The sequence below is a fragment of the Lonchura striata genome, chromosome 1 (assembly GCF_050655825.1).
Source record: "Lonchura striata isolate lonStrDom1 chromosome 1, ASM5065582v1, whole genome shotgun sequence".
Lineage (NCBI taxonomy): Eukaryota > Metazoa > Chordata > Aves > Passeriformes > Estrildidae > Lonchura > Lonchura striata.
Window position 1 is genome coordinate 87,636,721 of NC_140703.1, and position 16,313 is coordinate 87,653,033.

General features: G+C 39.2%; 1 protein-coding gene across 13 annotated transcripts in view; it reads right to left on the reverse strand.

The window, feature by feature from the left end:
• Positions 1–14,413: 14,413 nt before the first annotated feature.
• Positions 14,414–16,313, reverse strand: part of VWA3B (von Willebrand factor A domain containing 3B) — a 66,534-nt gene continuing 64,634 nt past the window's right edge. For all 13 annotated transcript variants that reach the window (XM_085557510.1, XM_085557522.1, XM_085557535.1 and 10 more), the window contains one exon: positions 14,414–14,824. In XM_085557510.1, the coding sequence (XP_085413636.1) occupies positions 14,635–14,824 (190 nt within the window). In that variant the 3' untranslated portion in view covers positions 14,414–14,634. The remainder of the gene's footprint in view (positions 14,825–16,313) is intronic.

Sequence of the window (16,313 nt, forward strand, 5' to 3'; positions counted from 1 at the left end):
ATTGTGCCTCTTTGCCCAAGCAGACCTGTGGAATTGCCTTGGGGGTGTTACAGCTGTGGGTTTTTTTTGTCTTTGCCAGTATCTCTGTAGCACCTATGAACACTATTCTGTTTCTTGTCAAATTAATATCGTATTCAGAGGGACATCAAGGAACTGTAATGCATCACTCTGGATTAGCAGCCTAAAAAGAGATCGCAGCTAATCTTCTGATGTCACTTGAAAGACAAATGAGACAATGCAGCACAGATGCCATTGGGAAAAGATATTTCTCAGAATGGTGCCTTCTTTTCAGCACAGAGGAAACTCTGAGTGGTTTTCCTGAGGGCTGGAGACAGACCCTAGAGAGTTTTTGGGAAAAGCTTCAGACGCTGGCCATTAAACAGAAGAAATTATGAGATTAACACTGCTAAAATCCTGAGTGGCTAATAAGACTTAACAGTGCTTGCACCTTCCCATGCACAGAACAACTAATAGTGGCTGATTTGATGCTGGTAATGGTTAGAGGGGAAGGAATGATTTCACAGAATATATTAATTAAGATTAGATTCCCATTTATTGCCTTACATATAAAGAATAGCCCTGAAGGACAAATTTCATGATCTTAGCAGCATTGCTAAAGTTTATCCTTAAACTCTTTTCTTGCCAAGGGAGGTGGCAATTGTTAGAAAGCATGATGTGCTAGGTGTTTTATACAGAAATAAGGAGATTATAACTGAGCTTCAGACACTTGTGTCATGCTACTGAGAGACTGGAAAGGAGAGCTCTGCAGTTTCTTCTGCCCCTTCCATTGCCATGCAGCTGTCTTTTCTAGAGAAGAGCTAAGAGTCCTTTTGGCATTAGCACCCTTCTTTGAGTGACAAATAATATTTCGTTCTTGGGCTATTTTATTTAAGTTATCCCTAAAACATGGACTGATCAGTATAGGAACAGCTGATGACTGGCCTGTGGCTGTAATTCAGAGGTAAGCAAGGCAGATATCTGGTTTGCATGGCAATTCTGAGTCAGATAACTCATTCACATGGACTCTAAATACAGAAGAGGACTGTCTTCCCCAAAAATCAAAACCTTGAAATGTGAGCAATCATCATTCACAAGGAAACTCCATTCAACTTTCATAACTATGTCAAAAATACAGCATAAAAATGAGAGAAGTCAACTTCAGAAACTTCTGGTTGCTAAAGTGAAGCCCCAGCATTCAAAAACATCAAATTGTGATCAGGCTGTTCTTGGCACTGCAGGAATAACAGTTATTTTAAAAAATAAATCATAAAGATGTATACTACATCAAAACTATTGAAAAGGAACATTGCAGCATGTTTCTTTTTCTAAAAGATGTAGGGAGGCCAGATGACTAAGTCACAGCTGCACTCATTTCAAAGAATGACAAAACTAAAATTAGGATAATACTCTAGAAAGTACTCTACCACACCAAAGTCAGTAATCACTTTAATTGTGGCTATGTTTTGTTTATGGATAATATGCAGGAGTGGACAGTAGAGGGTGTTAGCTTAAAGGAAAACTTGAGTTAACTCTGTGGACTGTGTCCTGTTTAATACAACTCACAACAAGAAAAAATGAGGTGCTTGGAAGTACCTTGGGTCTTGGTGTAAATGGCACTAGAGAACCTGTCCATGACCTCACCCCAAGAGCAAAGGAAAGGAAAAAAAAAAAATTACAAACAAACCCCTCTTAAAATCATAGAATTTTAGAATTATTTAGGTTAGAAAAGACCTTTAAGATCATTGAGTCCAGCTGTTAACCTGGCACCACTAAACCATGTCCCCAAATGTCATACCTACACATCTTTTAAATACCTCCAGGGATGGTGGTATTACCTGGGCAGCCTGTTTCAGTGCTTGACCATCCTTTCAGTGAAGATGTTTTTCCTAATATCTAATCTGAACCTCTCCTGGCACAGTTTGAGGCCATTTCCTCTCATTCTATAATTTGTTACCCGGCAGAAGAGACTGCCCCCATATTTTTATGTCATTCATGACTAATTAGTAGACTTGAATGATGTTTCAATGTAGCTTGCAGACTGGATAATTATTCTTTTGATGACTTTCTGGATGGCAGCACAGAAAATGTTTTCAATTTTATTTTTTTTAATAGCATGTCTCAGTATCACTAGATTTGCCTTTGTTTTCTGCAGTTTCCTAATGTCAAAACAATTTCTTCCACCCTTCTCATAATTAGGCAGATATAAATGGTAATAGATATTAATGGACAAACCTAAGCCTCTCCTGCACTACTCACCAGAAGGAGTGACTTTACTGACAGGGCTCAGTGCTATTTTAGGTGCTGTGGATTATTTTCTCCAGCATCTAGCAGCCAGACAAAATGAGTGTTTAATAAGTATTATGTCATATATGCCAGCCTGAACCAGATGTCTTGGACACCCTTAGACATCTCAGATAGCTCTAGACTGATGTTTAAGCAGCTGGACTTCCTTCTCTTTGTTTCAATTCTGTGGGTCTGAAGAGAAAGAATATATAGAGAGATTTTTAAAATTCCTTAATTTATTTAGAGGGCCTCAGAAAATATATTTGTGGCTACAGCATTTATGAGCATCACACGTAAAATCCTGAAACATGGGACTTTCCTCCCTTTCTATTCACTTAGATGCTAAATCTGTGTCCTGGACACACACCAGGTGCTTGCATTTAGATTTTGACTCTCAGATGTACTCTCTTTTTGTACATTTTGATGTACATTTTAGTTCATAAAACCGCATGAACATCACAAATTAGACACATTTTAAAAGTATTGTACAGTTGTAAGTACCAGGTAACTATTATGGGGAATTAACTGAAGTCACATGCATAGGTGCCAGCGTACCTGTAACAAGCCCTCACACTTCTCTGGGGCCACTGCTGGGAAGATCAAAAGGGCAGTGCCACCAACCTCAGCATCACACAGCTCGTAAGGAGTCCAAAGCCCTTGTAGAAGTGTTCATAGTCTAATTAAAAAAAAAAAAAAAAAAGCCAAACAGCAATAGATGTGCATGTAGATACAATGTAAAATAAAACTTTATTTATTATTACCTATTTTGCAAGAGCCACTGCATAAATATTCTGAGCTCTGTCTTTGCTGGTTTCTGTGCAGGAATGGCCTTGTCCTCTCAGCTTCTCCCTGACTTCTTTGAAGTTAAAAAGTGTTTGCCACTGCAAAGCACCTGCAAACCACGTACACACAAGGTCACATTTATACAGGAACAAGAGTTTAGTCACTGGTGGGAGGTAAGGAATTTTGTGTGCAGTGCTTTGGCATACTGTGAACTTCAAGGCTTTTGCAGCCCAGTTGTAGAGGCAATGGTCAGAACTGGTCAGACTGGTCATTTGATTGTATTGATCTCTTAAAGCAACACAAAGTGGGTAGGTTTGGAAAAGGGAGAAAAAAGGACCACAAGCTATTAGTCAGCTGCCAGTTTGTCATTAGGAAAATTCCTCTTGGTGGATCAGACATCCTGCACAAAATGGCACACATTTATGAGAGAAAGCATTCCCAAACTTGCCACCAACCATGGAAAATATTGGGGCTTTGCTGTTTTGTGCCAATTAAAAAGCACATCTCCTGAAACTTTCCAGTGTAACCTATTTCTCTCTGGAGTTAAAACCTACAATATCCTGCTCTTCTTACAGCCAGGACTAAGCTAAAGATTCCATCATGAGAAAGAAGAGGCACAGAAAATTAATTTTTGTCATCTAGCACACAAAGGAAGTCTGTGTAGCTTTTGTGCTGGGGCTGAAAACAGTGCCAGAGTGTAGCTGCTCTCTGACCACAAGGGCTGGCAGAACTGAAGGGATCAGCAAGCACAGCATTGCTCATCCCAGCCAGAGCTAACGTGGCTGAATGCATTTAACCATATATTTAATTAAGGGAACAAGCAGGCCAACACTCAGCTGCTAGCCCTGCAGGCATACTCACAATGTAATTGTCTGGAAACATATTCTTAAATTCACATGCAAAAGATATTTAGGCATTCAATACAAAGCTGTTAGGCTGAAGTGTTTTTTATTGAGGAAGGGTCTGAGTTTCCTTCATCTGTAAAGCATAAAATAAAGATTGATGGTAAATCCTGGCATGAATTTTCTTGTGAAAGAAATTTTCTCTGGTGCTATACCTCTTATAATTTATCTACATGCAAATTACCCCATGTCACCCATTAAGATGTAAGTAAAAAATGGTCAGTATATCAAAATATGCTTCTGTTCAGGAAGAAAAGGACCAAGACAAATAATTAAAGGTATAACATATATAGCACACCCTGCCTTAGTGTCTAGCCTGCCACCATTCTATGAGCTATCTGTTAAATCCAAGAGCATCTTGCTTTTTTATGGACAATTCAGATTCAGTATCCATGACTTCCCGTAACAATAATCCCTAAAGAACTTGCTTAGTCCTTGTATTTTGTATGCTTGTATTTATATCTTTTAATACTTTGCACACCTACCAAGGGCAAAGCTCTTTCAGTTCAAGCTGACTTTCATGTTAGATCAATGAAAACAGCAGAAGAGAATAAACAGGCAGCATCTGTGGGTGGTAAACAAATGTGCTATGCATGAAAATACTTTCAGTACAAAACCAGGCTCTGCAGACAGGTGGAGAAGGTTGAAAACATGAAGTATAGTAGAAAGAAAACAAAAATCAATTCTGCTATATTTGTCATCTGCATTTACTGCATTGCCTGAATTTACTCACGCATTTCTTGGTTAAAGACTTTGGTTTCCATTTCATCTGTGAAAAGTGAGTAGATTCACAGCATGTTGTATTAGAAAGAGCATGGGGAGATGGTGATTCTATGAATTTCTGGCATGTGAGGAGACCATCTCCCTCCAGGACCCCCTGTCACGTTCCCAGCACAGTCCCACATGTCCCAGGCAGCAGGGGAGCAGAGCTCCAAGGCTCGAAGAGCCAGAGGCTGCAGCAGTGCCCAGAGCGCAGCAGGGGCAGCAACACCGGCTGTGGACACTCCAAGGAAGGTGTCATGTCAATGATCTGTCTGGAGAGAATGCTGGGCTTGAAAAGTCATCATCCCCAAATATTTATTACTTACTGCTGTCCCAGATTCTGTTTCCAAGCACAAGCACCCAAGCTCTACATTAACTCTGAGCCCACGAGCAGCTGTGTAGTACCAGTATTGTAGAGTGGGTCTTAAACCAGTGCAGGCTTCCTGTCTGGGCTGATCAATGCAGCACCAGTGCTGCAACAGCCACTGTCAGGTGGCTTCTGGTTGACTCAGGGGACTGACTGAGCTGTTTGCAAAAAAAATCTGCATATATAGCACATAAAACAAAGGTGAGATGTGCAGGGATCTCCATTCTCCTCATCACTGTCTGATGTAGCAAAAATTCAGCTTACAGCCACAAATCTGAGCTCAAGATCAATGCATGCAGGTAGGTGTCATTACATGTCAAAGCCTGTGACAAATTTCCCAATGTCCTCTCCTCAAAACCCACAAGCAATGAAAGATCTTGTGGAAAAGAAGCAAGGAGGCATCTGCTTGGAGGCTGAAATGCTCAGCTCTGAGTTACCTGACAGGGAAACTGTCTGGAGCAGAGAATGCCACTGGAGATGGACAATTACCTCTTCTAAACCTGCTATGGACTGAGAGATAGGGCAACTTTCACAGGAAGGGATGACACTGCCATTGCTGAGACCCCAACCTTAATAGCTTTTGGAGTGGAAGAACTGGGCAAAAAGAGCTGGTGTTGACTTTAGGCCACAGATGTACTTGTATTTGTTTGTTTCCCACCTTTTCTTACAGCCCTGTAAGACTGAGCTTGCAATGTGCTGAAATCATCCCTCACAGAGTTTTCTCCTCAGCATGTTTGCTGTTAAATTGGAACCTGGGCATCACTGAACCGGGTTGAGATGTGTCTGTGCAGAAGCAGCAAGGCTGCATCAGCAAACCATATCTCAATAGCTTGGGCAGGGACAGCACTTGCTTAATGCTGTTGGCCTGGCTCCAGAGCCAGTGTGGGGAGGACTGGGATCACTAACTGCTCTGTTTTCAAGGGCACTCAACATAAACCTGCATCCTTTTCTGCTGAGCACTCCCCCTTCCCAGGAGAAGTATCTCCCAGCTGGAGGAAAACCTCAGCTTTGATGCCAGCACTCTCATTTTATCAACAGGAGAGGATTACAGCTGGCCCTGGAGCACTCAAGGCCATGGGGATGTGTGATTAAGAGGAGCTATGTGCTCTCTCACAGCATTGCTGTATTTATGCATCAGCCAAGCCCCAGGCAAGCAAGGAAGCAGCCCTAGAAGAAATGGTCCATTGCATAGCTGTGCAGATTGAGTCAAAGTTTGTTATATGAACTTCCATGAAGCTTCCCTTTTTTCTCAGAATATAGGACATTGATACAATTTCCCATTTTCACAACTGAGTAGGAGGTTACTGGTGACTTTCTAAAGGAATTCAGGCTCAAACACTTTTCAGCTTCCTGCCATGCTAACAGCTGGTACCAACAGGACAGCTAACAGGTGTTCTCTCTTATGCCTTTCAGGCAGAGCTGAATGCCAGAGGCTGAGTCCCAACCCCTGGGTCCAAGGCTTGATCCAGAATGATGAATACATATGCAGGTGAATATTTTATATTTGTTTATTTGAGGGCTTTTGTTTAGTTGGTTTTTTTCTGTGTCAGCTATGTTTCTTTAGCAAGTAGAAGTGCCATGTTAGTAGCTGGGAAAGAATCAGAAAGAAGTAGTCTGAGCATAGTCTTGGCAACCCAAACCCCATGTCTGCCACATTCGTGTGAGCCGGTGTGATGAAGCAGCAACCTGGGTTTTTGATGGTCTGTATATTGCTCCCTTGACAGAATCTGAAATTAGGCAATTAGGCGTTCCTGGTCAGGCTCAGCTATCTGGTAAATCAAAAAAATCTGGAAAATTCATCTTGTTGGCAAACCATTGTAATACTACTGCTCTTTTTAAAAAAGATGGTGGAAAGACACAAGCATATGAAAGCATAACCTCCTATACATCTACACCAGGGTGTGGAACTCAGGACAGAGCTCACTTTGTGCAAATGCACTAACAGGAATGTTTGAATGAAAAGAATAAATTGTCCTAACAATTCCCAAGCTTACTGCAAAGCTGCAACAGAACATTTAACCAAACTTGGGCAGGAAAAAGTCTTGTGGCCACAGCAGGGAAAATTAATAAATGTTATCCCATGACAGGGGCTTCTTGAGGTCAGACTGCACATCCAGAATGGAACAGTGCAATGGATCTTTAATAACAAATGAAGAGGAAACTCATCCATCACCATCTGTATTTCTACAATGAATCAGATTTTAAACTTAACTTGTTTAAATAACCAACAGTGATTGATGGCCACCCTTTATGCAGAAGAATTAGCCATTCAGACTACTTGTACTGACAGTTTTGGTCCTGTGTTTGGTTAACATTCCTTGTTTGTATTTCTCACAAGTTTGTATTGCAGCCAGTGTAATACTAAGCTAAGTTTCTTCAGCCATTTTTTTGAAAGGGGTTCCAAGTCTTTGTCACTGTGGAATGGCACATAATCCATCTGCAAATACTTAACAGTATCTACATATAAAATTGGCCCTCACTCCATTTTCTTCATGTCATTGGAATTGCACCTGCTCAGCCTCAAACACACATTAATCACAAGAGACATAGGTGAGATGATCATGTCAATGATTAATTTGATTGAGACACTTCTTCCTCAAAAAGTGTGAGCAGGTAGATTCCAAAGTCTGTGTGACCGAAAGCTATTCTTGGGGATAAAATAGACATCTAAACTTTTAATTTGGATATCTTCTCTACCATCAGGTATGGGGCTTTCTCATCCATTGGTAGTGCCATTTCCTGCACAAAATGAAATGTTCATATCCACAGTAAAGTATTTTTTTTCCAGATGCCCTGTCCTAAAATATTATGAATGCTGTGGTATAGTGATATCTCTTCATTGTGTAGAAAAGACCCTCAGTGACAGCCTGTAAGCAGGGGCTCCATGTGAGTGCCAGCTCCATTCTCCAAGAGAAAGCTCTAGGATATGATGAAGGAAAGAACAGAAGGAAATATGAGCTATGCAAACTGCAGCCTCCAGGATAGGCCATTTCAGTTTCTCCTGGGTTTGAGTCTTCCCTAATTCAGGCCAGGCAAAAATTTCCACACTCTCTCTCCCATCCCTGCTGAACTGTCCTGGCTTCATGTTTATTTTGGCTGCACAAACTCTATATGAAACTCTCAAGATTTTCCCAAAACTGATCTCCAGTGAAATCAGAGTTCTCCTGAAATATCTGAACAGCCACTGTGTAGGATTTTCCTGGCCAAGTGTACACCTGAACTAGCTACCTAAAGCAGGCAATTGAAAGATGCCTAAAGGACGCACTCAAGAGATATGTAAATATATCCTCAAAAACTCTGCCTCCATTGACTATAGAAATATATTTTAATATACTGTCTCTTAGATGATTGCACAAGACTATTCTCATTTTTGTCTCTATTCCTCATTGTTTAATCATGCAGCAATATTTAATATTTGCTAATTTGCTCAGAATGTAACGTCAAATGTAATATTAATCTAAGAATATTCTTCATCTGATAAAGGCATTTAAAATAGAAGAATCAAAACGTAGAGGAGGTAATAAAGGAAAATAGAAGACCTGAGATATTATTGTTACATCCTAGTAGTCAGACCCAGTTATAAACATATCATGCATCTGGAATACAAAAAATATCTGTGATCAAACTGGCTACTACAAAAGCTGGAATACACCCAATATAAATATACCACTGGGTTACAATATATACATGTATATATTTAAATTTTCCACCTATTTCTATTTGGTTAAATGTATCTTTTCAACACCACTTTACTTCAGATGTAAAGACAAATGCACACATCTACCTGAAAATTGCAGAGTCAAGCTTGAGAATTTTTTAAATGTCCATTCACTTATCTTCTGATATTGATATTCTTCAACAGCACAGCTGACCGTCTGCTACTATTTTGCTTTCATATCTCCAAAGTAAGTCTGCAAACTCATAACTAATTTAATATTAATTCATACATTTATTTTTTATTAAAGAACTAAAATTTCACTGTTACAGGTGTTAAAACCTTTCTTATGTGCAGCTTCATCCATTCTTCCCATGCTCTTTCCTCCTGCACCCTTCCTGTGGCTTCCTTTGCTCTGTGCAGTGGTGCTGAGGCTGTCCTGTCCACCCTCGCTGCTCCATGCTGACTCCAACAACCCTGGGGATGCTGCTTTTACCTGGCTCTGGAGAATTTACTACAGCTGGACTGTGCAAGCATCAGGGAGACTTCCGTGGGCTGGAAGGTGAAGCTCTCAACAACTGCAGCTTGACACCTCAATGAACACCAGGATGATGAAATGGAGAGGGATTATGCTAGGAGAGAACCAGGACTCTTCAGAGGGAGAACACACTGGCCCACCCTGAGCTTTGATGTCACAGTTCAAACACTCCTTGAAATTTATCATGAAACAAATAACTCAATGACTATGTTAAGAGAACAGTAGTTCTGCATAAAGATTTTTTGCTTTTTTCCTCACAAGTTCAAACCAGTCTGTTTTTCAGGTATTTTTAAGCATTCTCAATTTATAAGACTGTAGCTTGTAGACGTATTCACAGGCCAATCTTTGATCTTATTCTTACTCAGGAATTATCTTCCAGGAACTGCTGGGGATAGGGAATAGGATACATAGACCTTGGTATGACCCTTCTTTTTGAAGGGTCACTGAAAAATCACTTTTTAGTGCTATCAAGTGAGACCACCAACTACTAGGTACCCTCCTGGCACAAAATAATAACAATTACAATGAATGATAAAAGACCAGAAGCTGGAGGAAAAATGAAAGAGAATAAAATAAGAAGAAACAAAGTATACAAAAGCATATACTCTATTTTGCTTCAAACTTTGGTTTTCAATGATCATATAAAACCACTTGTGTAGTAGAAAACAAAACTGTGAAAGGAATCAGGAGAATAAAGAAGGATAAGTATATGATGTACAGGTTAGGGAAGCAACAGCAGAGATTGAATACATACAGAGTACGAGATTTGACTATGATTAGTTTTAGGAGTGATTGTCATCCATAGCTACCACTGAAACTCTGAAACTGCAGTTTAAAAATCAAAAGTGTGCCTTTGAAAATTGCCTAATAAACATGCACAATCAGCACTTACATACACCAAAGAAACATTCTGATTCTTCTTCAGCACCCTCAGAGACAGAAATCTAGAGTTCACATGTAAAGGTCAGGAAATTTCTTGACTGTGTCCTGTCTGTCTGCAGTACAAAAGCACTGTCAGACTAAAATACTGAAAGGTATTGTGGCCATACTGCTTCCCTGAGTAAAGTGAAAGCTGCACTATTAAATGAGTGTTCCCCCTCAGACACAATTCACAATCTGTTGTCTTCAGTCAGTGCACAGGCTCTCTATGTTTCTTCCTAAGATGCTGAAAGAACCCGTTCTGGTCTTGCCTTTAGGATCTGGACTGAACTGTCCTCTATCTCTGCCCTCAGATACCCCCAAACATGCCTCCTAAATCAATGAAACTACACTTTTCCCCCTTTGCCTGTCTCATGTTTCATTCTTTTTGGGGAAAGAGATGGAGAGTTTAGCACACTTTCCTCTTTCCATGAGCAGGCAGCCCTGAGAGAAGACAGAATGTTTCTGGCCAAGCTGTAACATGGTCTTGACATACCAAGAGACAAAAGCTAAATCTGGCCGCTGTTGGGGAGCCCTTAACCCCAGACAGCTGCAGTGAGGAACAGATGCAGGCATAGCTGAATTGACATCAACTGCTCATTAAACCAGCCATGACCAACAGATGGGAACACTGCTTTATTATGATAGCCTTCTCCAAATGCTGAATGGACTAGACGGAAAATGAGACTGGAAAATGAATGGGTGCTAAAAATGGGAAATCCTACTGCAGGAAATCCAGCCAATCCACTAGAATGGCAGGTGCCACAGCTGTTCCACTCTTGAACCCAATTCAGACAAACTATGTTTGCCACAGAAAAGGATGGAAAATGTTCATTTTCAAAGGTCTCCCAACTACCCCATATTGGCAGTTACAGTAATTATCAGCATAATTGCTTCAAGTCACATCTCATTATAAATGAAAAAGGAGATTTTGGCTCTGGTAGCTATTATCTGCTAATGCATCAAGCAGTGCAGTGCAGTACTGTCTATCATACTATACTTCATGTCAATTTTTTTCTGTTTTTGTTTTTTTACTAGATACACATTTTAGAAAATTGACATGGAAGTTATATGGAATGAACACTGATTTTAGGCATTACAGAACAGAGAAAAATGTAAAGACAGAAGAATTTTTCTACAGAAAGAGATACATTATTTTATTGCACCTATAAAACAGTTATTGCAATAACCAAGGACAGGGTGAAGTATCAATGGTCTTGCTACATCAAACAGTATTATTTGAGTTACCAAGGCGAAGAATCATTAGCCAACAGACAGCGGGAGTTTGCCAAGCATTCATATTCTCTCTTATAAACACACAGAGATAACTAACACAGTAAGAGTGGTAAGCATACACATCAAAATAATGTTTCAAATATAGTAGTTCTGGAAGAAATAAGGCAGAATTCACTTCAACACAATAATGAAGCTAATATATGCTAAATAACTAACACAATTACTTAATCTTTACTCACTTCTGTTTATGCTGTTTCTGCAAGTGGGACCAACAGGAATGGGCTGTTGAGTCCTCTTAACAGACATAAATATTTTAGCTGAGCATAAACCAAATCACAAATAGTCCAAATTCCCTTAATTCATATAGGGCCCAAAAGTCTGTGGAAACATATGGGAATACAAGCTTTCATCAACCACCTATATAAGAGCCATGTAGCTGAATCCAGATTAACTTGGGGAGCACAAAAATCCATCTTGGTATCAGGCAATGCTCATTCAAGTTTAGGAGAAATTACTTCCTTATGTAACAGACGAATATACACATGAAGGCAGCAGAAACATAGGCAGAAGTGTTGATTAACACATCAAATAGTTACAAAACATAGCCCAGTCAGATTACTTTATATATATACACACATACATACATGTATGTGTATGTGTGTGTGTGTGTATGTGTATGTATCTGGACATAAAAAGTGACAAGACAAACCTTTGTAAAGGAAATGCAAGAAACGCTGATGGCATTAAATGTGTTTAGTGCATTATACATACATATATGGTGAAAACATTTACATAAATATGAAGAAAATGCCTTTACTTCAGTCAAACATATCAGGACTATTGAGCTTTTTCAGAAGTTAAAAGATATCCAAATTTTATTGGTATTTGATATTACAAGGAAAAGAATACATGGGAGGAATATACATCTTTCAGAAAAAACTGTTTAACAGACTGCTTTTAGAAATCTAAAAAAAAAAAAACAAACCATAACCTTGTTCCTGTACAAGATATTTAATGACAAAAACAGCTATTCAAAACACTTCTCTAAGATGCTGACTTTGAAAAAAATCTGCCTTTGATATAAACAGTCCAGAAATAATGAAGTAATGAAAGCAACTACTAGGAAAACCTGGAAAGGGATCACTCTGATGAACATCAGTGTGTTCAGCATATGAAAGGCAATATTTGAGACTTCAGAGTGTTACAGAGGTCTGACGAGGAAAACAGGGTGTTTTACCTCACTTGTGCAGTTTAGGCTCCAGATTTGACTATCCAGCCTTATTTCAGCACTACAAAAACTCCATGAAGGGAAAGTCCATTGTTAGATGCCTTAGATATTATCAGATATTTTTAATACCTGGTCCACAGAGACTAACTGAATAATTCATTAGAATGGCAGGGCCTTCCAACTCCTCATCCATGTTATTTAACACCTACCCACATCAATGTAATCAAATATGACAGGCTCTAAGGAAAAGTATTAACCTGCATGGGGGAATCTCACTGGTGCTCAACACATATTGAACTGCCAAACAGTACGTGTAAACTAATAGTTCATACTTGATTGTAAGTTGAGCAGAAGGGAAAAAATGCCAGGCAAATTTGTTTTCTTTATTCTCTTAATCTTTAAAATGAAAGCCAGTATTAACACAGTTCAAAAAGATGTGTATAACAGGGGTCAGGTAGCACATTTGATATAACTTACAAAATTATATAATTTACACAGAGTGCTGTGAAACATTTGCATGGTGTGAAAATGGGGCAACTATCTACACCCAAAGAGGATAAATACACAGTCACGTAGAGAGATTGGATAAAGAGGTATCTAATGAAACCATGTGAGGATCACAATATAGTGTTACTTAACATCTTTATCAGCTCTGACTTTTCCCTTTCTGATAAAACACAGAAGGATATGTAAATGAAAATTAATTTTAGAAAAAAAATTAATATTCATATTCAATATTTATGGTGTCACAAGAAGTGGACAAGGTACCTTCTTCAGCACGTTCAACCTGAATACGACATTGAAACCTTGTTAGAATACTATGAGATTATTTGCTAATTCTAGGCAGGATTAAAATGCATAGATAACCACTGTTCTTGTGTAATCTTTCCTCCAAGCTGCAGGGAATCAGTTATAGGGCTTGCTGATTACATTAGGATTATTCCACATTTCCTCAGTATCTGCATCTCAAAATGTCCAAGAAGAAGGTGTCTGGGATAATTGAGTAATTCCAATGACACAACCCCACCTTTGGAAACCATGTTTTTTCACTGGACAAGCCAACACCTCTGCTTTTGTATAATTCTGATCAGGCCACTCTTAAAATGCCCATTATATAATGGGCACCATAATACCCACTATAGGCAATGTAAATGGAATTTACAGGCAATTTTTAAAGGATGAGAGAGAACACAGAAGGAACATTCAGACAGGCCAAATCAAGTTGATTGAAAACATGATGATTGAGTGAATTTATAACCCATCATTTTGAAAGTAAATAAATAATGAGGCTGTTGAAAACATATTTAAAATGGTACAAGGAGGTACACTTAGCAAGTATGGATAAAAACCCTTTCTTTGCACTGACAGTAGGATCTTGAAAATGAAGAGCTGACAGACATGTAGTGGCAGGCCTACACTAGCCCAGTCTCTGCTCCAGAGTGACAGGGAGTATAGGTACTGCTGTCAGCTTTACCTGAGCCAGCTCATACACCAAAAACAATTTCACCTCTGAAGCACTGAGCTACAGGGGCAATAATTTAATACCTGCAATACAGACATAACTTAATCTAACAAAGAACAAACAGTAGAGGGACTGGAATAAATACTCTGCTTACAAGCAGGTACCAAGGTTTGGTGTTACTGCATCCTCACTGCTACTACAACTGTTAGGGAAATTAAGGTGGCATATGCTGGAATGTGTTTTATTCATTTCTTGCCATTGCTGTGAAAACACATGCTCAGAAAGTGTCAAGAACAGTTTCTAAAGGAGGTGAAATAATTTCATCATATAGGACATGGGAAAGCTAACTTGGCTAACACCCAGAAATACAGAAACCTGTTCCTTGTGTGGGGAATAGCTAAAGGCCCATCACAAAAACTTAACTCCTTATACTTCTGCTTTTCCAGAGCTACATCTTTACCTCTAAATTTCTCCTTACTTCTAGACAGTGAAATTCTTCCTCACTGTTTTACTTCTGGAGACAAAAGATTATCCAAGTCTGATATTGTCTCCCTGGGATGTCTTTTGTCTGCTGTTGTCCTCTTCTTTTTCTTTTTCCTCCTCTTTTCTTTTACTATACTTTTCTTTGCTTCTTCTTCTTCATCTTCTACAGTTGGGCAAGAGCAGGGCTCTGTAGTCTCACCATCCAGGCTGGAAAACCAGAAAAGGAAATCCACTAAGCTAAAAGCAAATATCTCATAAAGCCTCTTTTACAAGATATAGATTTCACCTTTTTCAACATCTCACAGTACTGACAAGAGAAGGACTTATCACACTTTTGACCATTTGACAATTCAGTTTCCCTTGTATGTATAGAATAAGTGAAAGATAGCCTAAAACAGGGCCCTGGCCCTTAATCTTATCTGCCTCTTATGACCCCAGAAAGGATGTGGGCAAAAAGGACCCTTTTGATGTGTGGGTCCACATCACACAGTGTTGTACTTTGCTTATGGAACTTATTGGCTACATTTGCAGAGTGCTTGCTCTGCCATAATTCTTTTGACAGTGATGGCAGGAAAATGCCCCAAATAGATGCTAATGTCTCATGAGCATTACTAAAATCATAAGAGCTATATTAGTACCTCTAAAGATTAGTCAATTAAGCATAACCTCTAATACACACCACAAAAACATTTAAAGACAATCCCAAAGAACTCAGAGCTGGAGTTAGCCAAGCTATTGTAATACATTTATGGACACTGAGGACTTCCTGTCAACATGGGAACCTGAGACATGCCTTTTAATTTTCTTTCCCTTACTACTCCAGCACTTAGCACAAACAGGTTGTCTCTTTTTGAGGTTCTAATATTATATCGCATTCAGACTTTTTGATTCCTTTCCAATTAAATTATGCCGTTGGATTGTTCCTATCAACAATGTCAGCACTTTCTCATTAGATCTCTGCATATCCATACTGCAGTGTCCTCCTCTAAGTATGATATAGGAGGCAGGGATTTATTTTAGTAATATAATAATGAACAAATTTCATTGGAAAGCACACTTCCATGCCCTTGTAAAAAGCAGAGGCTCTAAGGGAAACTCCATTTAGTGCATTCATTTCAGTTAATTCTCCAAAGAATTCCTCTGTTTGCCAATGCAAAAATTTTCTCCTCATTTGTATATAGAAATAAGTCAGCTTGCTAATAAATTCTCTTTGGAGATTGAATATTCGTACTAAAGCACTCATTCATGAAAAAAAGCATGTAGAATGGACACTATTCTTATTGCTCATGCATTTAATCACATCTTTTCTTAATACAGTACCTCAGAATAGAATCCAACTCAGTGGAAAGACTTCTGCCGATTTTGCTGGCACTCAAGCCAGTTACATACCTGTCTCTTTTCAACTGGTTGTTGGCATTAAGAAGGAAACCATGGTCTTCAGGTTTGCTTTTTGGTGAGAAGAGGCTACTGTCATATTAATGATGTGGCCTGGGAAAAGGCATTGATGTATTCCCAGATTTGGAATTCTGCTCAGAGAGGGCGTTCATTTGTTTGTGTGCTGTGGCTGCAAGCTGGTGGAACATTGAGTTTCAAACTGTATTGAGATCACTACTAGAAAATATGTGGGAACCACAGGACTTGAATCTCAGTTTTTCACTCCATCATTCTCAGTGAAGCCATAGATCAGCCTGCAACT